The sequence below is a fragment of the Cricetulus griseus genome, chromosome 4 (assembly GCF_003668045.3).
Source record: "Cricetulus griseus strain 17A/GY chromosome 4, alternate assembly CriGri-PICRH-1.0, whole genome shotgun sequence".
Taxonomy (NCBI): domain Eukaryota; kingdom Metazoa; phylum Chordata; class Mammalia; order Rodentia; family Cricetidae; genus Cricetulus; species Cricetulus griseus.
Window position 1 is genome coordinate 67,332,236 of NC_048597.1, and position 25,124 is coordinate 67,357,359.

The 25,124-nt window shown below is 43.8% G+C and overlaps 1 protein-coding gene across 3 annotated transcripts in view; it reads right to left on the bottom strand.

The window, feature by feature from the left end:
* Vps8 (VPS8 subunit of CORVET complex) overlaps nt 1-25,124 on the bottom strand; it is a 208,312-nt gene that overhangs the window by 49,165 nt on the left and 134,023 nt on the right. For all 3 annotated transcript variants that reach the window (XM_027413022.2, XM_035444695.1, XM_027413021.2), the window contains 7 exons: nt 23,058-23,147; nt 21,680-21,722; nt 18,409-18,512; nt 11,422-11,503; nt 11,029-11,111; nt 4,847-4,927; nt 3,253-3,422 (listed from right to left, as the gene is read on the bottom strand). In XM_027413022.2, coding sequence (XP_027268823.1) covers nt 3,253-3,422; nt 4,847-4,927; nt 11,029-11,111; nt 11,422-11,503; nt 18,409-18,512; nt 21,680-21,722; nt 23,058-23,147 — 653 coding nt within the window. The remainder of the gene's footprint in view (nt 1-3,252; nt 3,423-4,846; nt 4,928-11,028; nt 11,112-11,421; nt 11,504-18,408; nt 18,513-21,679; nt 21,723-23,057; nt 23,148-25,124) is intronic.

Sequence of the window (25,124 nt, forward strand, 5' to 3'; positions counted from 1 at the left end):
TGGATCCCCCTTTTCTAACCAGAAACACTGGATGAGTGTAGAAGACAATCCTTTTTCTTCGGTTGTCTAGTTTCCCTTCTTGGTGCTGTTTCCTTCTGTGTGGAACCTGTTTCTCAAACACTTGTCTTTCCTCTTCCTAGCCCTGCTCCTTTACTTGTTATTTCTAATTTCAAACCTTTAAATGCCACGGGCTCATGAATGCCAGGTGTATACCGCCAGCCCAGATGTCTCCCTTCAGCTTATGTATCTGTCTCCTTGAGAACTCCACTCTGGTGTCTAATAGGAGTCTTCATTTAACATATCCAAACCCAAGCCTTTAGCTTCCTTTAATCCATTTCCATTGTATACCTTCATGTACCCTTCTACCTCTCAATAACAGCGACCGGGTTCTTCCAGTTTTGCAGGTGGAACTCTGGTGGCATCTAAACTGTTTTCTGCCTTACACATGATGAACGCATCCATAAGCAAATCCCATTGGTTCATCCCTCAGAGGGTACCCAGAGTTCTCACTTCTTAGTTTTTTGCTACTGACTGCACTGGACCATCTCTCATTACAGGCTACCGAAGTAGCCCTCCTGGTCATTTTGCTTCCTTCCTTGGCCCTCCATAGTCTGTTTTTAAACAGCAACCACTGACCCTTGGCACATCACTTCCATCCTCAAGACTACCCAAGGCCTTCTCAGAAAAAAAGTCCAACTTTGTACAAGAACCCAGTTCTTGTCCAGTTAACCTCTGTCGTCCCTTGGGCATTCTCTCTTGTCATTTCCTCTTCACTCTGTCCAGGCATACTATGCTACCACTCACTGCCCTAGAAACATGACAGCCTCCAAACCCTGACAAACGGCCTCTGCATCCCTGACAGACGGCCTCCACTTCCCTGACAGGCAGCCTCCACATCCCTGACAGCCTCCATATCCCTAACTCTTGGCTGAACACGTGTCCCACAACCTAGATAGCCACTTACTCACATTTTAAATCACTCATTTAAACAGGGTGGCATTCCCCAACTGCTCTTTATAAACTAATAGCTACCAACATCCTCTTTCCTCCATACAGTTTTATTTTTATTAATGTAGCAATTACATTTTAATTAGGTTTCAAAGTTGTCTGTTAGTAAGTCATTTCAACAGTGAAGCATTCCTAACCATGCTGTATGAAACATCCATTCTCCCAAACTTCTGAAAATCTCTCTGCATGTTTTATTCTTTTTTTCCCCCCATAGTGGTTATCACTGCTTCATACTTTACTCATGTGTTCATGCTGTTCCTTATCCTGGTGATTAGAGCTGATGCACAGTGGCATCTTTGTTGGGGTTTCCATGGCTGTTATAAAACACCATGACTGTGCTGGTTTGAATAAGAATGGCCCCCATAGGTTCAGATATCTGAATGCTTGGTTGGGCGGGGGGAGGAACTCTTTGGGAAGGATTAGTGGGTGTGTCCTTGCTGGAGGAGGTGTATCACTGGGAGTGGGCTTTGAGATTTCAAAAGCCCATGCCATTCCTAGTTAGGTCTCTCTGCCTCCCCCTTGTGGGTGAAGATGTAAGCATTCAGCTACTGCTCTGAAACCATGCCTGCTTTCCCTGCTCCTGCCCCCCTCTCCCGCCATCAAGCACTCACCCTCTGAAACAGCTCCCAATAAATCCTTTCTGTTATAAGTTGCCTGGGTGTGGTATCTTATCACAGCAATAAAAAAGTAACTAAGACAATGAAAGGAACCTGGGAGGAAGGGGTTTATTTCAGCTTACAACTCTCAGGTCATACTCCATCACTCAGGTAAGACAGGGCAAAAACTCAAGGCAGGAACCCTAAGGCAGGGACTGAAGTGGAAACCATGGAAGAATGCTACTTATTGGCTTGCTCCTCATAGCTTGCTCAGCCTGCTTTCTTTTATTTATTTTTATTTTATGGGTATGGTTATTTTTCCTGCATGCCTGGTACCCATGGAGGCCAGATGAGGATATCAGATCCCCTGGAATTGTAGTTACAGGTGTTTGTGAGCTGCTGTGACGTGTATAGAACTGAACCCAGGTCTGCTAAAAGAGTAAACAGTGCTCTTAGCTACTGAGCCATCTCTCCAGCCCCAAGCCTGCTTTCTTACAAAATGCAGTTATCACCTGCTCAAGGGTGGTACCAACCACAATGGTTTGGGCCCTCATACAATAATCATTAATTAAAATAATGCTTCGAAGGGTTGCCCACAGGCCAACCTTATGGAGGTGTTTGCTCAACTATGTTTAGTTTGTGTTAAACTGACAAAACAAACAAACAACAAGCAGGAGGTCCTCAGCAAATGACTTTTGAAGGAGTGGGTTCCAAGCACAGTGAGAACACTGTCCTCACTCATCTCTGGTCCTGCCAGCTTTCCAGACAGCTAACACTTACTCATGCCAGGCATTCAGTGACTGATCACAAAACCTCAAGATGTGTTACTGTTACTACCTCAACCCACCAACAAGGAAGCTAAGACAGAAACAGACAAAGCTAACTTCTCCAAAGTCTGAGTCAACATCTGAAATCACAAGTTTGACTCTAGAGTATTTTGGACAACCTCTCTTCAGTCCTGATCCTAACCTCGCCATTGTGGCACTTGTGTATGAAATGTCTCCTCTCTTCGTAGAGCAGTTTAAATATTATCTGTGATGGCTGATTCCTAAGTATCTATTTCCGGTCTCAGCATGGCTCTAGATTTCTGACAGAAGCATGGCTATTAGATAACCCTACTCAGAATATAGCAGCTACACCAAGCCTAAGATCTGCAGGACAAAGTTACTGTTTTTTCCCAGTTCCTCACACCCAGTTTCCCAAGTCAAAGGCCTAGTTTTCACTTCCACATCCAGGGCACCAGCAAGCTGGTCACACCTTTCAGATCCCACTTGGAATGCAAAGGGCCTTCCACACACTCACCTCTGCCTCTCACTCTGCTCAAGGCCATCCCTGAGGGATGCATTCATTCCCTCGTTGTGCTTTCTTGACAGCACTGTCGTCTGGTATACACTTCATCCTCCCATTCTACCGCCTTTTGTTTATTTTTTATCGTAACTCTGATCATACAGGATTTATATAATGTCTGAGACCCTTAACCCTGCCCCCACTCCCACACAGACTGTAAGGGATGTGGGGCAGGAACTCTTGCCTATTTTGGCCACAGCTTAAATGGCTGACTGTGCACGGTCACATATACTGCTGCTTGGCTGCTTCTACCACACACGTATTTGGGCCACGGCCGTTAATAACCCTCCCTCTCTCTTACCTGAAGACAATGATTTCATCAGCCATTTCTTGGCGTCTTTTGTACTGTTGTAAACATATAGAACAGTAGTCCTGTTTGGGGTTGAGTCCTCTGGAGACCGAAGCCCTCAGGTTACACAGTGACCAATGGAGATCTTGGTTCAGAAGGCTGGTCGTTGTTTCCAGCAAGGTCTACAGAAAGTCAAAACAAAAGAAAAGGTTAGAACAAAGGACAGGGACTAATGAACAGAACAACAGAAACTAGAGCACTTTATAGAGAAGACGAGACAACCCAACATCTCAAGCAGGAACCCGTGCTCATGCACAATGATGAATGAACACATTAAAATGCTCAAATCAGTCACTAGCTCCTACGAAATGTGTGCTCTGACTTCTGTGGCTCAATTCAGTACTGATGGCTTTCAGATGACTTCTCTCTCAGTGGCTCGGACAGTTGTGGTAAGAACAGCCTGATCCCTGGCCTGTGATGGAAACCGCTGCATGGCAGTGTTTCAAATAACAATTCACTGGAAAGCTAATGGTCATTATTCAGTGTTCATTTCCCCTGGGCAGATCTCATTTTCTGATGAGCACTTAAAAGTCACTTGAAGCTGCTCAAGACCCTGCCATCTGTCATTAAGACATTTTCGCCGCTAACACATTAGGTCACTTTAAGGCTGCCTGTGCTTGTAAAGCACTTTCCTACCATACTAATTCTCAGCCTTCACACAGATCATTGAGACATGCAGTCAGGTTCTTTCTGTCAGTCCGAAGGGAAAGACAGACCTGGGCACAGCCCACCTCCTTGCTATACAGTTTAGCTCTTCAACTTTACCTGTAATGCAAAACTTTTACTTAATGTCCTCGAGGTATGCTAACTAGCTTTGCCCTTCTCTGCCCTTCCCTGACTTCCCAGATGTTCTCGGCTTTCCTACCACTTCTCAGGACCTGGGTCTGAGGGGGCATGGAGCCTTCCCACGCTATCTGTGGCAAAACTTCAATTCTTAAAGAAAACATTTAAGAAAAACTCTGCCTCTCAATTCTTCTTCTCACTCCTAAACTCTTAACAAAAAGCAGATGCTGTATCTAACACACTAGATGGTACGTCATACTTTATTCCTAAGGGAAAAAGTGTACAACGCCAAGACAGCTCTAACTGAATCTTAACAGCTATAAGCACTCTTGATTAAGAGAAAAATGATGACAATTTCTAGTTAGTAGCAATAATGTTTCAGAATACTTGAATGAACATTCACTTAGTTTTACTTTGCTATTTTCTATAATTCTCTGACCCCTTTTATGGGTTAAAGATTTTTTTAATTAATCACTTTCCTAGAAAGTTTATCATATGATAAAATATTGGTCTGATTGCTAATCATAAAATAAGATGCATTTCAGTATTCTGTGTGTGTGTGCAGGCACCCACAAGTGTAAATTAAGTTCACAGGAAATTTAAAAGTAGCTAAAGGTACATATGTATTCCCAATCTACCTCATTTTTAGTAAGTTGTAATTTTCAAAGACAAATACTCAAGCAGAAGGAAAGAAAAGACTAGAAGAGAAAAACATAAGGCTTTTCTATCTTTAGACAAACTTGGACGCAGGCAGCTCACTCACTTGCTCATAGTTAAAGGTGTCCAACATCCCAAGAATAAGGCCCTGGATTTCTCCAAGTTTTCCTTTCCCATAAATTGGGTCCTAATAAGAAAAAAATGTAATTGTTACAGTTCTTGGCTTTTAACATCACAGTAAGTGCTTGTTATGGCTGGTTGGTGCCGTTCCCCTGTAATAGCAGCTCGCTCTGCAGCTCAGGCTTGGAACTTGTGAGGTAGCCCAGACTAGCATCAAATCTGCAATCTTCCTATGAGCCAGATTTACAGGAATGGGCTACCATGGCCAGCCTAAACACTAGCAGTCATAACATACTTGTTCTCCCATGAGCCCTCCCGGAAGGTGCTTAATTGCTTTCTCTTTGGACATCTAAACCATTCTGGAAACTAAAATGGAGGTGACCCAAGTCCCTTCTATAAACACCGTTTTTGCAAGTCTAATCAAACATTTTATCACTTCTTCGTGTTAAACGACAACTCTTCCTCTCCAAGTTCTCATTTATTCACTGCTCACTGCATGAAAATCAACATTACCTAAGAATACCAGAATACATATAACAATTCCTCAGTGCTCACTTTTTGCCACCTCTTGGTTAAAACTAACTAAATCCCCCCAGTTTTGGAGACAAACAGCTTCCAGTGTGTGCTTTTATTTTCATAATAAAGCCATTACTGACAAATCACAGCTATTCAGAAACCAGGTCTCTACTATTTTTCATCACTTGTATGCCAAGCCACTTATTTATCATGCATAGTTCTGAAAACACTAGGAGGACCAAAGACTCTTCAAAACCTCCAAGCTGCAATCCACCCATCAGAGAGCACTGACTCTCACAGATACTCTTTCAGCCTTGTTTCTGGAAAGGATGCATTTCTTAGCATTTACAACTGATCACCTCATAATCTATTTTTTACTTAATGTTATATTGTGAGTACACTCTGATATTATTGAATATTTCTGAAAACTATAACATAGGAGTAATGGTAAAATACAATTGTTTACCTAGTCTTTCTAAGCTGTTATGTCCAGGGTCTCCTCTTCCCCAGCCCCATGAACTAGTACCACAGGTGATGACCGTTTGGTCTTAATCTATGATTCTGTTTTAAGGGACATTTCCAGAAAGGGATTAGAGACTAGAGGACAGTTTTTTGGCTGCAGGTATATACTGTATTGACAAACTGTTCTGTCTAAAATGTATTATGCAGTTTTTAACTTCAGCATATTTTGTGCCCCCTTAAACTTCTGTCTTTGACTAGACTGATAATTACAGTTTTAGGAATTGCTGACAAGCCTAATATAAAGTTATGTGAAACACGATGACTTTTGTCAAATAGAGAGATCCAGGCACATGACCATGATACAAGTAGACAGTACTTGTTAAAGGGGTAGGATATGCCAAAGACAGGTTGAAAACACTTTATACTGTCCACCCCACCCCCATGACCAGACACTTGCGTATGATTCAACAGTGCACACAGTAAACAACAGACCAGATTGTGTCTGTGCATGTAGACTTTGAGCACTGTAACTGTTTCCTAGACAATATGGTTTTATCACAACTATCTACATATCGCTTACACAGTGCTGGGTGTGGCAAGGGAGAGCCAGGCATGGAGATGCACTGTGATCCTAGATCTGGGGAGGTGGAAGCTGGAGGATATTGAGTTTGAGGCCAGCAAAAATCAAACATATGAGTAGTAAGTGGGCAGGTGTGCAGGTTTTATGCATACTCCCACTTTCTTATAAGGGGTGTGAACTTGCAGACATCTTTTCGAGTTCTCAGAGTCTGACAGGAGCAGCAGGGTCACTGAATACACCTCACTGGCGCCCTTCAATGCCTTTGGTGAATGAAGATGCTGAGGCTGAGAGAGCAAACTCTACGAAAGAGCTGTTGTGCCAAAAGCTGCAATCTGCATCTAGAAACTTCAGAAACCAAGTTTTATGGTTTCCCGTATTTATGCTGCCCTCCCAAATACAGATAAGTAAAAAAAACTGAATGATGAACTAATGACTGTCAGAAATGTCTCTGGCAACTCTGGTAAGTCTAAAACCTGGTGAATTTTACACCAGAGTTGCTCCCTTTCAATTGCAGCTTCTGATGCTGGCCCTGGAAGGCTGGGCAGTGCAGCTTCTGATGGAGACTGGAACCAGACCTGGGGTTTTTCTGGGGTTGTAAGGAGTTGTCTTTCGTGGATTTGGTTCCTCTCATGCTTTCAGCTGTGAGTACGGTGAAGCACTGGAAAGGACAAACAGCTCTGGTTTTCTGTACTAGTTACAATACATGAGGGCTTCTGCAGGCCCCATCAGCTCGAGAGCCCCAGTCTCTGCTGGAGGTCCCATCACTGAGCCAAAGACCCCCATACCAGTGGCGATCATTCGCAAGTCTGGATCATATCTCAGATGTGTTCTCTGGAAAAACAACTCATACCACACATCCACCAGACAACTTCCTCCTTTCATTTTCCTTGCATGAAAGTAGATCTATTTAATGCCTTTCGTCCTTATTTAATTATGCTCTGGTGAAGCTCCCATTAGATACTCATTTTTTAGCCACAGTGTCTATTAATAGTACAATAATAGTACAATACTATACAGATCCAATTTAATATCTATTCTAACCTGCTAATCAATGTGCTAGCTACAGTATTAATAGTTCTGGAGTTTGACAAGAGAGATTTGAAGGATAAACATAACCTTTTTTTGTTTTTTGTTTTTTGTTTTTTTGAGACAGGGTTTCTCTGTGTAGTGCTGGCTGTCCTGGAGCTCACTTTTATAGACCAGGCTGGCCTTGAACCAACAAAGATCCACCTGCCTTTGCCTCCCAGTGCTGGGATTAAAGGCATGTGCCACCACCACCCAGTAGATAAAGATGTCTTAAAAGGTTAAATTTAGAGACATCTTTATGGATCATTTCTATATTTACTTCAATATACATAATTTAAAAGGGAAGCCAGGAAAACTACTCAAGCTGAGGCAACACATCAATTATAGAATTGAGGTGAGCACATGCTTCAAGGACAGCATCCAGCAGCCACCAGCTCTCACAATTATTCTGCAGCATCCAGCTAGTCTTCATAAAAAAAAAAAAAAAAAAAAAAAAAAAAAAAAAAAAAAAAAAAAGCTGCTGGCGTTTCTCCGTAAGCTGCAGTTAACTGTGAAGGAAGACACACTTGGTGCCCATATACAATTTCAAAAGCTTACTGGAAAAAGATGTGGTTGTCAGTTTTCCCTACTGCTCTTTGGATCTTTGTGTGTGTGTGTGTGTGTGTGTGTGTGTGTGTGTGTGTGTGTGTGTGTGTGATTTATTTCCTAACTAAGCATTATCTTAAAGTATGAGCATGGCTCCATGAAAGAGTGCAAACACCAGGCTCTACGGAAGAGTGCAAACACCAGGCTCCATGGAACAGTGAACACACCAGGCTAAATGGAAGTAGCTTTCTTAGAAATCTAGGACTTTAGTAATGGCGGTATCCACTTAAAAATCCTTAATTTTATTATTATTATCACTGTGCATCTGTGTGTATGTGTGTGTGTGTCTTAGTGTGTGTGCTAGAAAGAGGAGGGGAAGGGAGGGAGGGAGGGAGGTAGAAAGGGAGGGAGGCAAGGAGGCAGGGATAGGGAGCATGTGTGTGGAGTCCTGGGACAAGTTTGTGGAGCTGGCTTGATCCTCATACATCTACACAGGTTCTAGAATTGCCAGACTTGTCATGAAGCTTCTTTCCTCACTGCTGAGCCATCTTGTTGCCCCACCCAGTGATGTCTCTCTAACTTAAGAGTTCCAATAAGGGCTCCTTAAAGCTTTACCATCCATGTATGCTCCTGGAGACACTGTGATTCAGGCCCCGGGCCTCACTTGGAATAAATACACACCAGGTAAGACAGTCTGAGATTCCTCTGCATATGACTACCTCTTCTGAAAACATTAACTTATTTCAGTTGTATGTGGGAAAATGTGTGTCTAAATAACTGTCCCTTCCTACCTTCTCCCCTGGGGATGGCTAGATTAATACGAACATGAAAAATGTATCAACTCATGTTAGATAGCGTAAAAGACAGAGATGCGAAGCCAGAAGACCTGTTTCTCACGCAGGAGCAGTAAACTGGGGCAAGCTCAGAATGGTGTCTTCCTCTCTGAAATGTGAGGCTGTGGATGCTTGCTGTTCAAGGATCAAAAAGACAATGAGTACAAAGACTCTAGGATGTGGCTGTGGTTTATCATCACAGGGTTATGTGCTGGACACTCAACTAAGTCCTCAGTGCAGCAACTCTGGGAGATGGTGGGATCTTTGGATCTCTGTAGGCAAAACCAACAGTGAAAATATCAGGAATACTAAGGCAGTTCCATGAGATGCCATGTTGTTCCGCTGAGCACGCTACTAAAGACCTGTGGTCATTCTTCATTCTTTTTGGCTTTTGTTCTAGGAGTGCAATCATTCCCTCATGCACAAGCCCTTCCCATATGATGTCATACACTATGAGGTCTTCACCAGGGTGGGACTGACATGAGGCTATGGCTTTGGTGTCCTAGAACTGGGAGCTACATAACAACATTTTTTTTGTAAAGGTGTCTAAGAGGTCAACAAAGAAAAACCACTGGAACTGAGGAGGGATTACACAAAAGCAAAGTCAAAGGTCCGATGTGCTCATATAGAATTCAACTTCTTTTTAATATGCCAACAACATATTGTTCACAGTGGCACCTAAAAGAGAACTACGTAGCTACATATCATCTATTCAGAGATATATGATGCATATAAGAAAATATCTACAAAACACACACCCGATCAAGGACGTTATCAAAATATAGAAAGAACACTTCAAACTCACAGACAAGAGGGCAAATGTCTCAAATAAAAAGTGGGCAAAAGTTCTGGAACAGACATCTCACTAATAAAGACAAACAGCTTACGGAATATACTTAGCATGTCACTGGGAACTGCCAATTAAAAAAAAAAAAAGATCTGTTCCAGGTCCAGGCCAACCCTGCACATCTTGCAATGGGGCCCAGCCTGGTGACTCTTACCCTCCCCAATCTTTAGGTCTAGCCCAGGTCTCACAACCAGTGCCCCAGCTTAATCTGGGGAGCCTGGCCTGTGTCACCCGCAACCTCTGGGCTTGGGCCAGGATGCACTTCTTGCTGCCAATTCAGTCTCCCTGTGACTACCTGACCTCAACCCTCAACACTCACACTAGGTATGCAAGGGTTCCGCCAATGAGCAACACCCCTACTCCTGAATTCCTGCAGACATAGCACTACTGCCTGCAATGGTCTTCATCAGACTGCTCACCCAGAGGCCTCAGAGCACACGGGAAGGAAGGAGCACTTGAGGAATCCTAGAAGGAGCTGTGGGGACATTCCAACGGATAAAATCAAGACCAGTGGAGACCCATCACTATGTATCTCTGTGTATGTGTGTGTGAGCATGCATGTGTCCCTGTATGAGCGTGTGTGTGTGTGTGTGTGTGTGTGTGTGTGTGTGTGTGTGTGTGTGTGTGTGTGTAGGTGTGTACTTTGCACATGTTTGCATGTATGTGCGTATGTTGTGTGTGTGTGTGTGCGTGAATGTGTGAGTGTGTCTGGGCTCATGTATGCACGTGTCACCGCTGCACACAGAGTGAGAGAAGAAAGACTGACTGGTTTAATTCCTGCCGTCTCCCCAAGAAGGTTCACAGGTTTTTCTAAAAATACAGCCTTGAGTATTTTTAGTGTTCTCTTTCTTATGAAGCTGGGAAGTCTCAAGTCTTTTTGCAAAAGAAAACAGGAGAAAATGTTTCTTACAATAACTCTGGACAAAAGGCTAGCTAGAATTTACAGCCAGGGCAAGTTTCCAACTTAGAAGTATTTTTAGAATGAGCTAGAAAACTGAAATAACAACCATTACTTAGAATGCCTACGTTCACTTCATTTTTAGGTAATTCTTTTTTAATCTGAAAGTATGATCAGCTAGAAATAAGTGCCCATTGTGTCCCAGGGGCTACAAACAACAGGAAATGTGTGTGTGAACCCCAAGGAATCAATGCCAGGGTAGGGCCAGACCCAAGAAGTGACACCATGCAAGACTGATTCAACGTTAGTTAGAAAGTTAGGTAATGCCGAAACATAGGTGATATAATGAACCCCAGCCTCATTTACTGGTAAAACAACTGAAATCAATCAACATTTATTCTCCCTGGCCCTCTGAGCTCACCTGCAGGATCCTTTGTAAGATGGACGGGAGGGCAATGAATGCTGCCATACTGTTTAGAACTTGCATAGTCAAAGACTTCAGAGCTGGTGGAACAAAATGTTAATGGTAAGACTGGTTTTGCTTTTCTTTTTTACTTAGCGGAAAACAGTCACCTTACATAGAAACTTAGTTAATCTAGGCCAGTTTGGTATCATAAAATTGACAGTTGGTCAGCTGCAAAGACTATAAAGTTTGTAGATAAATTATCTGAGTATCACACAGAAAGAAATGCACACGACAAGACAGACTACAGCAATGGCTTAGTTGGGAACATCATAGGAGGATGCACTGCGGAAGGACATGGCCTCGGCAGGTTGGTGAGTGGCCTGGTGGAGGGCATTCTGATGGGTTTACCTTCACAGTGCAGATGAGGAGCAGCTGAGCTGGACAGCTTCTGTGGTGCCATCATTGCCTCCAACAATGGAAACCATAGTCCCTGTGGCACCAGAGGAAAAGCAAACCATCAGCACAGTGTTCACAGTTGGAATGTATGTGTTCCAGCAAAAATTAGGCAAAGAAAATTAGAACGTGACCGGGAAAAGACAGTAAAAAGCAGAGAGTGAAGCCAGAGAGGTCACCTTCATAGGCTGTGGGGAGCATAAAGAGGATGCGGGACCATAATTGTGTTTCTATTTGGAGAGTGTGGGTGCAAACCAGCCATGAGAGCTTTCTGCTAGGCTCTAACCAGCCACAGAGAGGGGATAAATCACCCCAGGCGACTTGCCTCCACTCCTGTTTTCTGGTTAACGGAAGATTTCCCTACATCAAGAATTAGGCTTTTTCCTAAATCATTACACATCAGGAGTGGAGGTTAAGATGAACTCATTAACATTCCAACCTCACCAAGAGATAAGAGATTGACCAGCTCTTTATGTACTTCTACCACAGACTCCATTTAAGGCTTCACACATATCTGTTTGTTTGTTTGCTCTCATTAATAACCTTTTGTCATAGGTATCTTCATTTGGTTTACAGAAATTAAGTAATCTGCCAACGATAACTGTAATAACGCAGACTCCAAATTCTGTATTATTCCAGTCTTCACCACAAAACCCAAGCTAATCCATTTCGATAACCCAGGCAGTCATTTATAAATGACTTCCAGTGCCTTGACAGGAACTTAATTCTGCAAGTATCCAGGAGACCCAAGGAAGGCTAGGTGTGACAGAGCAGGAACGTGGTGTCTTGCAGGACACCAGCACCCAGTGCCGACGAACATACATGAAAAGGTGTAATATGCTCTCGCATCGGGACCACCAGTCCACTAATAATGACACTGAGACTTATTAGTTATGAAAGTTTGGCCTTTAGCTTAGGCTTGTCCCAGTTAGCTCTTACAACTTAAATTAATCCACATTCTATCACACGGTGTTACCTCTCTTCCATCTTGCGCCTCCTGTTTCCTCTCCCTGTCTCCTGGCTTCTCCTGCATGCCTAGCTCCTCCTCCTCCTCCTCCTCCTCCTCCTCCTCCTCCTCCTCCTCCTCCTCCTCCTCCTCCTCTTCCTCTCTCTCCCCGGAAATCCCACCTGCACTTCCTGCCTAGCTATCAGCCGTTCAGCTCTTTATTAAACCAGCCACAGCAATACATCATCATACAGCATACAAATACCTCACAAGAGACAGGTCTAGTGGCTTTCTTACTGGGTGTCCCTGAAGAGGGTGTCTGGTACAGTGGTTTCCAGGTCCCAGAGAGCCCATTCCACCCATCTGAGTCCGAGGCAGGGAGCTGTGTCACCCACGATCCCTCTCCAAGCTGCTCCACCTGATTCAGCTGGTGCACGCAGCTCCTTGACTCAGCTGTATTTCCGTTAGCCAGTGATCTTGACCTTGTATTGTATGTACTCTTAAGTACCCTGTCTTTAGTTGTTTATCATGTTTTCAGAGATGCATCACCTATTTGTTTATTTTAGCTAACTCTTGTTTTCCATGGCACACCTAACTGGTTTATCTATTTATCGTGTTTAGAAATTTGATTTATAAAATTATTTAATCAAGATGATTTTTTAAAATTTTCTTTTAAAAAGGTTTATTTTTGCTTTTCCAAATGGCAGATGATATATATGTAGAGATAAAAGTGACGAGATGTGTTCATATCTTAAATAGGAGAATTATTCTTCTATTAAATCTCTACATTAACCTTAAACGTGGTAAACACCCTTTTGAAGGGACCCTGGCAAGCCTGAGCATGACAAACATGGCTCTGGCAGGCCTTGCTCATCCCTTGTTCCCTCTTCCTTGCTAATATTCATTAGATTACATTCCTAAAGTTAGCCACCAAGGTCTACTCCCTTAGTTGGCCACTTCCTCTTCCTGAGGCTGACCACCAAGGTCCAGCTATTTATGTATTAAAGTCCAGAAATCAAAAGCTCCCCCTTTGGCTACCCTAATTAACATGCCCGATTAAAATTAAACACATCATCCTAACATGGGGGTTTCCATTTTACCTTTATAAACTGACATTTGCCTATGGGCCACACCTGTCTCCTCTCTACCCAGAGGCAGTTTGGAGGCAAATATCCCTCCCTTGTTCCCTCCTCCCGGCCCCACTTGCCCTCCATCTCCTGTCTTTGTCTCTTAGCCCTGCCCTCTGTCCTTCTGGAGCAAATGAATCTTTGCTCTAAGAACTCGGTCTTGGGATATACGGTTCCAATACCAGTCCTTTCACCTTTTACGCTTTATCTATAATATTGATTTCTAAGATTTTAAGGTACATAAGTCTAAAAACCTATGTTAAAATGATGACCCATACTGTGACAATCCCATCACCTGAGATGACACAACTTGAATTGCTGCCTTGAGATGCATAGCCAACAGCTAGGTTTTCAGAGAACTGCATGATGCTATCATCCTTGTTAAGAGAAATCACAGGGCCTGGGCAGCATATAGAACAGTCATGTAGAGTGGGGACACTCAGGATATAGGACAGTCATGTAGAGTGGGGACACTCAGGATATAGGACAGTCATGTAGAGTGGGGACACTCAGCACATAGGGACAGTCATGTAGAGTGGGGACACTCAGCACATAGGACAGTCATGTAGAGTGGGGACACTCAGCATATAGGACAGTCATGTAGAGTGGGGACACTCAGCACATAGGACAGTCATGTAGAGTGGGGACACTCAGCATATAGGACAGTCATGTAGAGTGGGGACACTCAGCATATAGGACAGTCATGTAGAGTGGGACACTCAGCATATAGGACAGTCATGTAGAGTGGGGACACTCAGCATATAGGGACAGTTATGTAGAGTGGGGACACTCAGCACATAGGACAGTTATGTAGAGTGGGGACACTCAGCATATAGGACAGTCGTGTAGAGTGGGGACACTCAGCATATAGGAACAGTCATGTAGAGTGGGGACACTCAGCACATAGGACAGTTATGTAGAGTAGGGACACTCAGCACATAGGACAGTCATGTAGAGTGGGAACACTCAGCATATAGGACAGTCATGTAGAATGGGGACACTCAGCATATAGGACAGTCATGTAGAGTGGGGACACTCAGCATATAGGACAGTCGTGTAGAGTGGGGACACTCAGCACATAGGACAGTTATGTAGAGTGGGGACACTCAGCTATAGGACAGTCATGTAGAGTGGGGACACTCAGCACATAGGGACAGTCATGTAGAGTGGGGATACTCAGGATATAGGACAGTCATGTAGAGTGGGGACACTCAGCACATAGGACAGTCATGTAGAGTGGGGACACTCAGCACATAGGACAGTTATGTAGAGTGGGGACACTCAGCATATAGGGACAGTCATGTAGAGTGGGGACACTCAGCATATAGGACAGTCATGTAGAGTGGGGACACTCAGCACATAGGGACAGTCATGTAGAGTGGGGACACTCAGCATATAGGACAGTCATGTAGAGTGGGGACACTCAGCATATAGGACAGTCATGTAGAGTGGGGACACTCAGCATATAGGACAGTCATGTAGAGTGGGGACACTCAGCACATAGGGACAGTCATGTAGAGTGGGGACACTCAGCATATAGGACAGTCATGTAGAGTGGGGACACTCAGCATATAGGACAGTCATGTAGAGTGGGGACACTCAGCATATAGGGACATTCATGTAGAGTGGGGACACTCAGCACATAGGGACAGTCATGTAGAGTGGGGACACTCAGCATATAGGACAGTCATGTAGAGTGGGGACACTCAGCAATAGGACAGTTATGTAGAGTGGGGACACTCAGCATATAGGACAGTCATGTAGAGTGGGGACACTCAGCACATAGGACAGTCATGTAGAGTGGGGACACTCAGCATATAGGGACAGTCATGTAGAGTGGGGACACTCAGCACATAGGACAGTCATGTAGAGTGGGGACACTCAGCACATAGGACAGTCATGTAGAGTGGGGACACTCAGCACATAGGACAGTCATGTAGAATGGGGACACTCAGCACATAGGACAGTTATGTAGAGTGGGGACACTCAGCATATAGGACAGTCATGTAGAATGGGGACACTCAGCACATAGGACAGTCATGTAGAGTGGGGACACTCAGCATATAGGACAGTCATGTAGAGTGGGGACACTCAGCACATAGGACAGTCATGTAGAGTGGGGACACTCAGCATATAGGACAGTCATGTAGAGTGGGGACACTCAGCACATAGGGACAGTCATGTAGAGTGGGGACACTCAGCATATAGGACAGTCATGTAGAATGGGGACACTCAGCACATAGGACAGTCATGTAGAGTGGGGACACTCAGCATATAGGACAGTCATGTAGAGTGGGGACACTCAGCACATAGGACAGTCATGTAGAGTGGGGACACTCAGCATATAGGACAGTCATGTAGAGTGGGGACACTCAGCACATAGGGACAGTCATGTAGAGTGGGGACACTCAGCATATAGGACAGTCATGTAGAATGGGGACACTCAGCACATAGGACAGTCATGTAGAGTGGGGACACTCAGCATATAGGACAGTCATGTAGAGTGGGGACACTCAGCACATAGGACAGTCATGTAGAGTGGGGACACTCAGCATATAGGAACAGTCATGTAGAGTGGGGACACTCAGCATATAGGGACAGTCATGTAGAGTGGGGACACTCAGCATATAGGACAGTCATGTAGAATGGGGACACTCAGCATATAGGACAGTCATGTAGAGTGGGGACACTCAGCACATAGGACAGTCATGTAGGTGGGGACACTCAGCATATAGGGACAGTCATGTAGAGTGGGGACACTCAGCATATAGGACAGTCATGTAGAGTGGGGACACTCAGCACATAGGGACAGTCATGTAGAGTGGGGACACTCAGCATATAGGAACAGTCATGTAGAGTGGGGACACTCAGCATATAGAACAGTCATGTAGAGTGGGGACACTTAGCACATAGGACAGTTATGTAGAGTGGGGACACTCAGCACATAGGGACAGTCATGTAGAGTGGGGACACTCAGCATATAGGAACAGTCATGTAGAGTGGGGACACTCAGCATATAGGGACAGTCATGTAGAGTGGGGACACTCAGCATATAGGACAGTCATGTAGAGTGGGGACACTCAGCACATAGGGACAGTCATGTAGAGTGGGGACACTCAGCATATAGGGACAGTCATGTAGAGTGGGGACACTCAGCATATAGGACAGTCATGTAGAGTGGGGACACTCAGCACATAGGACAGTCATGTAGAGTGGGGACACTCAGCATATAGGACAGTCATGTAGAGTGGGGACACTCAGCATATAGGACAGTCATGTAGAGTGGGGACACTCAGCATATAGGACAGTTATGTAGAGTGGGGCCACTCAGGATATAGGAACTTTCTACACTGTATGACTTTTTTTTTTCTTTTTGAGTGCATATGTGTATGACGTGTGTATGTTTGAATGTATGTGTGCGCACACGGAGACCCGCAGTCAAACCCAAAGCCTGTAGAAGGCTAGACCTGGAGTAGTCACCACACCCACATGGAATTTACATGGACTCTGGGGTCTGAACTCCAGCCCTCTTGCTCATGTCAAGCACTTTAACTGCTTTGTTGTGTCCCAGTCTCTACTACTGCATGATTTTTTTTTAAGGTTATCTATATTATTTTACCAAAAACTTTTAATAAGGTTTTTGGTAAACCTTATTAACATCTATATGCCAATATGTTTCTTACGCATACTTTTTACAACCCCTGACAAAAACATAATAGAGAAATTATAAAATTATGAAGACAGAAAATATGCCAAGATGTATTCTTTTTTAACATATATAGTACATACACATGAAAAACGAATCTCAGTCCCAATTTCAGAAACCTAGGATATGAGAGGAGGCCCTGCTACCAGTACAATGGCAGGTCAGGAGTACCGGAGGGGCATGCACAGAAAGTGAAGCTGGGGCTGGAGAGATGGCTCAGTGGTTAAGAGCACTGACTTTCTTCCAAGAGGTCCTGAGTTCAATTCCCAGAAACCACATGGTGGCTCACAACCACCTTGAATGAGATCTGGTGCCCTCTGCTGGCATGCAGGCAGAAGACATAATAAATAAATAAATTTTAAAAAAAACTTACAAAAAAAAAGAAAGTGAGGCTGTGTGAGGTGCTACAACATAACGCTATTGGCTCTTCCCTGGGGCTGAAGCCAGGCCCTCACACAGGCTAGGCAAGTACTCTGTCACTGAACTACCACCCCAGTCAACAACTTTACTCCTAAAATCACCAGAGTTCAGCTCTCCATGCTAAACTGCCTGTAGTTTCTATTTTTCTGCACCAGGTGTTTTATGCTTTTAACTTTGTTCAGTCTGCATGGTTAGCAGCAGAGCTTCCCAAGCTTGGCTACACACTAGACTCAAGTACACAGATGTGCTGATGCCTGGGGCTTAGCTGCAGTTAATTACATGGGGTACAGCACACATAATGAAGAAGTTCAAAGCCCCCAGGCCACTCCCATGTGTAGCCAGGGCTGAGAATCACCGCTCTACCCTAGGCTGCACTCTAGGTACTCTCGAGGGCTTTGCTCTTGATCTTCTTGCTCACTCTTACCCACTGTGAACAGACGCGATGACAACTGACTACAAGTTCCTCCACTTGGCATAAACAGAAATTCTGCCCCACAGGGCCCATAGGCCCCACAGGCACCCAGCACCCAGCATTCCCACACCAACACTCTGTAGTGAAACTGCGGGCAGGAGGCCTTTGTGAAAGAAAGGAGCCAGGGCCTCCTGGCAATGATGTCAAGAGCCTTACGCTCCTGGGAACACTCAAAAGTGATTAAAGCTCAAACAAATTAAATTCAGGTTGCCAAGGGGGCAGTGGAAATAGAATTAGCTGTGAGTTTTCACACATGCAGACATAGGCCTACCTCTCGCTGCTGCTGATTCAAACTCTGGGAATTCCTCTGGCAAAGAGCAATCGTCTCTACCATGGCATCTTCAACACCCTTCAGTGGGAAAGCCTCCTTGGTGTCTAGATTGGAAAGAAGATAAATGTCACTCAAAGATATGCTACTAGGACCTCAGAGCTTCTGTGAAACACACTTGTCCCTCTCTGTCTGTAGCTCTAGTTGGTTAATCTTCATTGTCAACTCAACTGAATTCAAAATCTCCATGGAAATATACCCCCTTTTCTCTCTCTCTCTCTCTCTCTCTCTCTCTCTCTCTCTCTCTCTCTCTCTCTCTCTCTTCTCTCTCTCTCTCTGTGTGTGTGTGTGTGTGTGTGTGTGTGTGGTGGGGGTTTGTCCAAAAAATCTTAACTGAAGAGCTGGGAGAGCCACCCTAAACATGGATGTCACTACCCAAGTGCTACAGTCCAGACTTAATAAGAAGAAAGCAGAGAGCATTTTGCATGTTTCTTCATGACTGAAAGTCACAGCTGGGAGTTGCTCTTGCCTCCCACCCTCCCCACTATGAAGGACTGCACCCTCAAACTATGAGCTAAAAAAACCCCTTCCTTCCTCAGTCACTTTGATCAAGTATCCTGTCACAGCATTAAGGTGACTGACGCAGCTTATCACACTCACCTCACATCTGCTTCTCCCCTTAATTTCAGAGGATTTATAGAACCATCATCTCCAAGTTCCTGATCTATGAATTGCTCCCATCTTTGGTGCTTCCTCCTCTGTACCTCTTGTTCATTCGGCCTGTATACCTGCTATGTCCCTCCCTGTCCCCAGATGGAGCACTGATTCTTCTTTGCATTTGACTTCCTAAGCCTGCTTTTCTGTTCTTGTTCATATGTAAGTCCAATCAGACCACCTCTCATAGAGAAAGCACCAGAGATCCCCAGGCCTTAAGTACAGAGACTCTGCCTGCATAACAGAAGAGAGATAAGTTCATCTCCCTGAGGCTACTCGCTAGCCACATGCACACACTCCAGTCCTCAGCCTCAAAACCCCTTTCCATGCTCTGTATAGTACGTGTCTTCCACAACACACACTGACTCCTGAGTTATACACACAAGAGTTCAGGCACTCTTGTGACTCCTTTGCCATTTCCACGGCACCTCTGACACATTCTGTTCCACCTATATTACAAGTTTTATCTCTCCGTGTCTCCTTCATGAGACTAAAACTTCAGAGGAGGGCAGTCTGTGGTTTAGTCAGTTGGGTGCTACCCATGGAGACTAAACACAAGGCCATGCACTTAGCAGAGAGCTGGATTTCTTAGCACACTGTCAACAGTGGATCTGAAGGCAGGAGGCTGTTACTAGACAGGTTATGAGATTGTGAACTTTGGAAAAACTGGCTTCTGGATATGCTGCCTATGAACTACAACAGCAATGGAGAAACACCTGGCCATTCATGTATTTGCAAGACTTACTCTTGTAACACTAAATTTAAGAAAACTATCACAAAATGCATCAAATACAACATTATCAAACTGACTGAGTACATACAAACAGTACAAAAGCAATCACTAAATGTCTAGTTTGATCACCAATAGGAAAAGTTAATCAAGTCTTTTCGTAGGTTCGAAAAAGCCATGGTGTTATACAAGATGGCCAAGATACAACACAAACTCTGTTACCTGGCCTTAGCAACAAAAAGTATGGGCAGATTATCTACAGAGTTTCTGGATGAAAGAGGACTAGAAGAATGTGTGGAAGATAATCTAAAACTCACCGACCTTCTGGCAAGATATGCTGGACTGTCAAGGAATATAAAATTTAGTTAGGCAAATACCTAACTAAAAATGGATGGAGGAGCAGAACAGATATTTTTCCAGAAAAAAAATGCAAGTGGTCAAATAAGTACATGAAAAGATACTCGGTTAAGCAAAACACATGATGCCCCAGATGGAAACTATGAAAGGAGAGAGAAGGGAAAAGGATGAGGGAGAGAGGGGTGGAAGGGAGTCCCCTGACACCCCTCATGATTGATAGAGAATGACAGGAGAAAGGATGAACGCATCGGTGAGAATGTGGTACGACCAACCTCACACACTGCAGACAGAGGATGCGAACAATGGTGTGGCTGTGGAGAACTCTAGAAACAGGGTGAGAGAACCTGCCTGGATCTGGGTGCAATTCCCAGCACAAAGGAACTTTTAAAATGACTACTTTATCCATCGATGCCACTTATGGTTTTGTACCCAATAGAAATGAAAGTGACCCCAAATATCTGCATGCCAAAGATGTTCAAAGCCAATCACCCAGCAGACCAAAGGTAGGACAGCCCAACGGTCTGCTAAAGGGTAAATGCATGTGGGAGACACCCACACACCGAACACTGAAATATTAGAGGCCCACTCTGACATGTTTCCTAACATTTATGAACCTTAAAGACAGTACACCAAGGGAATTGAGCAAGTCACACTAGGACTTCCTTCTTATGCATCTGACAAACTCAAAGTGAATGCTGGAACTGGAGAGCAGAACAGAAGGCCTGGTGCTGTTGAGGGGACTGCTGCCTACAGGGATAGAGGCTCTGCTTGGGTAAAGTATGCATTGCAGTATGATAATATTTATTGCCACTGATACTTTAGGTAGTTTTTTCTTATTTTGCCATAATTTTTAAAAATTAAAAGAAATGTCAATGAACATAATAAAGCTTATATATCTTGTGTTAGTCACTCCAGATTTACTGCTTGGGGCTACAGTGGACCAGAAGCTCTGATCTGCTGCTGTCTGGCATAGTTTAAGCACTTTAATTAGGGACCTACACACAGCCAAGTGCAATTGGAGATGACCACAGGACGGTGTCAGGAGCCACATTCCCTACACAGCTAACCTCATCACACCACAGTGGGGCATGGCTTCCTGTCAAGAAGCATCCTGGCCGGGTGATAGTGGCGCACACACTCCTTAATCCCAGCACTTGAGAGGCAGAGGCAGGCGGATTTCTGTGAGTTTAAGACCAGCCTGGTCTACAAAAGCTAGTTCAGGACAGTCTCCAAAGCCACAGAGAAACCCTGTCTCAAAAACAAAAACAAAAACAAAAACAAAAACAAAAAAGCAACAACAACAAAAAGAAGCATCCTGGAAAACCACTAAAACTTCAATCTACATTAAAGTAGATAAGGGTAACTATGAAAATGGCTAAGTGTAGTTATTACTAAATTAAGGCAGTATGTTATATAACATTTTTCACAACATGAGGTTAGTCGAGGAAAAGTATTTTACATTCAAGAACTTACTTCCATCCTGCCGTGTTATCTCTTGTAGTCTGCTCTGCAGTCTCTAGGAGGTAAAAACACAGAGATGACAAAACACTTTATATTTTTACCCACAACATACTTGCATTAACAAATTTTAGAGGTTAACCCCAAAGAAATAGCTGGTGAGATGGCTCAGTACCTGTCACCAAGCCTTGACGACCTGAGTTTCATCACTGGGACCTACATGGTGGGAGGAGAGAAATGACTCTTGCAGCTTGCCCTCTGACCATCACATAACACCGTGGCTTGCATGTGCTCCCAGGTATACCCATGTAAGCACGTAAATGACAAAGGCAATGTTCTCTTGCTACCCTTCAGCACTGACTACTGTCCACATAGCTGACAGCGTAGGGATGGCTGCAAGAGATCAAGGGTCACCAATGCTGCCCATGTGTGCCTCTCTGTACCACTGAGCAGTCACCACCGATGTCCCTTAGAGTAGTACTCGGGTTCTCCATCTGTCGTGCTTTGGATGAGGGTGTGACATTCTTACCAGGTCCTAAAACATGGGTGAGTTGCACAGGTGGGCACTAACAAAGGACATGGCAAGCCTATCCTCTCAGCACAGGCCCCAGCCTTCACACCTCTTCTCTCTCATTAGCTCATATGTGTACTACTGCAAACTTGGATGCTGGGACAGTTTTGTGGGTGGATGCTGGCAGACACACAGCAATGTGACTATATTTGGCCTTGCCGAATGGTACACATGCTACCAAAGTGGTTAAAATGGTGAATTTTTTACTTTATAATCATCTTTGCAATAAGGAATGTTTCTTTTTAAATTGAGAGAACCCCAAATACTAGTAAGAAAGGAATAATTTAAACGTTTGTTATTGGGAGTATAAAATGGTATAGCCCTTGCAAAAAACATTAGCATAAGAGTGATGAAAACAATTTTATTCCTGGAGACCCCAGATCTAGAAATCAAGAGAATGGAATGCTCTTAACTAAATATTACACAACACAAAATCACTGATAAATGTAATAGAAGAGAAAGCTCAAAAGTATCACCGTATCATGAAAAAACTACACAAAAGAAAACATACTGGACATTGAGAAAATACAAAAGTGGTTTTCTCTGAATATAAAGCAAAGATAGTAATGATGACTATTTTCTTTACATGTTCTGCACAAATACATGCATTTGCCAAAAAAAAAAAAACTTCATCAAATGTTATACTTACAACTGTGGATCCTTTTCATGTATATAAATTATGACTTTATAATGGTGCCATAGATAAATATGGGGCTGTTCTCAGCGAGTCCCATAATAAAACATACTTCTGTCTGAAGCTTACCTCGAGACACAAGAGACAGAGGCAGAGACAGAGTGACAGTGAGCACAGTGAAACCCTACCTCCAGCAGTAGGAGGAAGGCGCCATGAACATCCCCTTTCTTCTCCAATAGATACGCAGTGACTTCATGGAGCCGATACTTTTGTGTGATCTAGGGAAGAAGGAAAGCACTTCTGTAAACTCTGCTTACAGAGTACAAAAAGTGCAGCACACCAAACACACTTGACAGTCATCAATGAACCTGGGTCTTTATAGTATGCTACTGTACAGTACAGTATGTAACAGTCATCAATGAATCCATGTCTTAGGGAACCAGTGTCTTTACTGTATGTTACTGTACAGCACAGATTGTAACAGTCATCAGTAAGCCCGTATCTTTGCACTATCCACTGTACAGTACAGTATGTGACAGTCACCAATGAACCCATGTCTTTGAAGTATCTACTGCACAGTACGGTATGTGGAGCCTTCTTATAGTGAACCCATCTGGCAGTTCTACTTCAAACAAATTCATCCCTTTGTTTGTTTATTTTCCAAATTTGCCACATATCTGAATGGGGACAAAAGCCAACACACATAACAAACAATAATGCTATAAACTAGAAAGTGTCAGTTGTGATCTACATAAAACATTTAGAACAAAACGACCGAAAAGAGTAGATATTAACTTATGGGGTTTTACTAAAAATTAATAAACTAAGAATATCTAAATCAGTAAAAAGAATGCTTAGAAATAAGAAGGAAAATACAGAAAATGAAAGCAAGCAAATACCAGAGAAATACTAAAGTGTCACAGATCGCCTCAGTTTCTTTCTCCACTGCTGTGATGAAATACCCAACAGAAGCAACTTAAAGGGGAAGGGTTCACTCTTGCTCGCAGCTCAAAGACGCAGTTCCCCATGGAGAAGAAGTTAAAACAGCAGCAGGTTGAAAGTGGCTGCTCATCTCACTCACAATCAGGAAGGAGAGCAGGGTGAGGAATGCCTGCTAGTGCAAGGCTCACTCTCTATACTTCAGATGGTTCTTCCTATGCCAATTAACCTAAGACAACCCCTCATCAGTGCCCAGAGGCCAAACAGGACCTCACTCCTGTGCCTAGTGACTTCTTTCCCAGGTGACTCCAGATCTCATCAAGCTAATGGCTGACACTGACCAGCACACAGATCAAAGGAGAAAACATCTCCAGGAATGTAGAAAACTCATTTGTTAAAACACAACACACTTTCATAGCCAAATAACCAACCCTGAGCAGAATTTTCTTAAGAGATGTTATCTCTGAATATCCTATAATTAACCCTATAATAACTGCAAAGTACCTGGTTCCCTTTAAATCAGAAACAGGATGGAAGGCATACTGCCACTGCTTCTATTTAGTCATGTCAAGAGTGCCCAGACAAGACTGAGCTGTAGAAACCCCCAAACTATTGAATTGAAAAAGAATTTAGCTGGTTGCTAAGAGGAAACCAGCACAAATAATCCCTTGTATTTTAATGCCACAGCAGCAAACAATGAAAATGACCTTATAGAGAGAGGCAGGACATGGTGGTGCACGCCTTTCTAATCCCAGCACCCTGGAGGCAGAGGCGGGATCTCTGAGTCCAAGGCCAACCTGCTCTACATACTGAGTTCCAGGTTAGTGAGGGATTACACAGAGACTGTCTTAAAAAATAAAAAGAGGTCAACCTTACCTAAGACAAAAACAAAAGACATTTTTACAAGGCAAACATTTCTGGATGTGAAGCATCAGTACCACAGAGCTGTCGATTCTCTCTGTACTGGTGCAGTTCTCAATTCACGGTCAAAGCTGATGCAGGGCTGGGAAGAGTCAGGGAGCTGCTGGTGTGTATTATGTAGACAGGGAGGGGACATGGCTTTCTCCAAACAATAAGGCTTCCTGTACAGCTGCATTGACTAAGTGTGGTGTGTGTGTGGGGAAAAACAACCAAAGGAACAGAAGAGAACCACAAACAGATCCGTGTATGTGAGTTTAGTATAACACAGCACGGTGTTAAAAATCAGTAGGGAGTGTGTGCTGGCTAGTTTTATGTCAATGTGACACAAGCTAGAGTCATCTGAGAGGAGGGAACCTCTATTGAGAAAATTGTCTCCATAAGACTGGGCTGTAGGC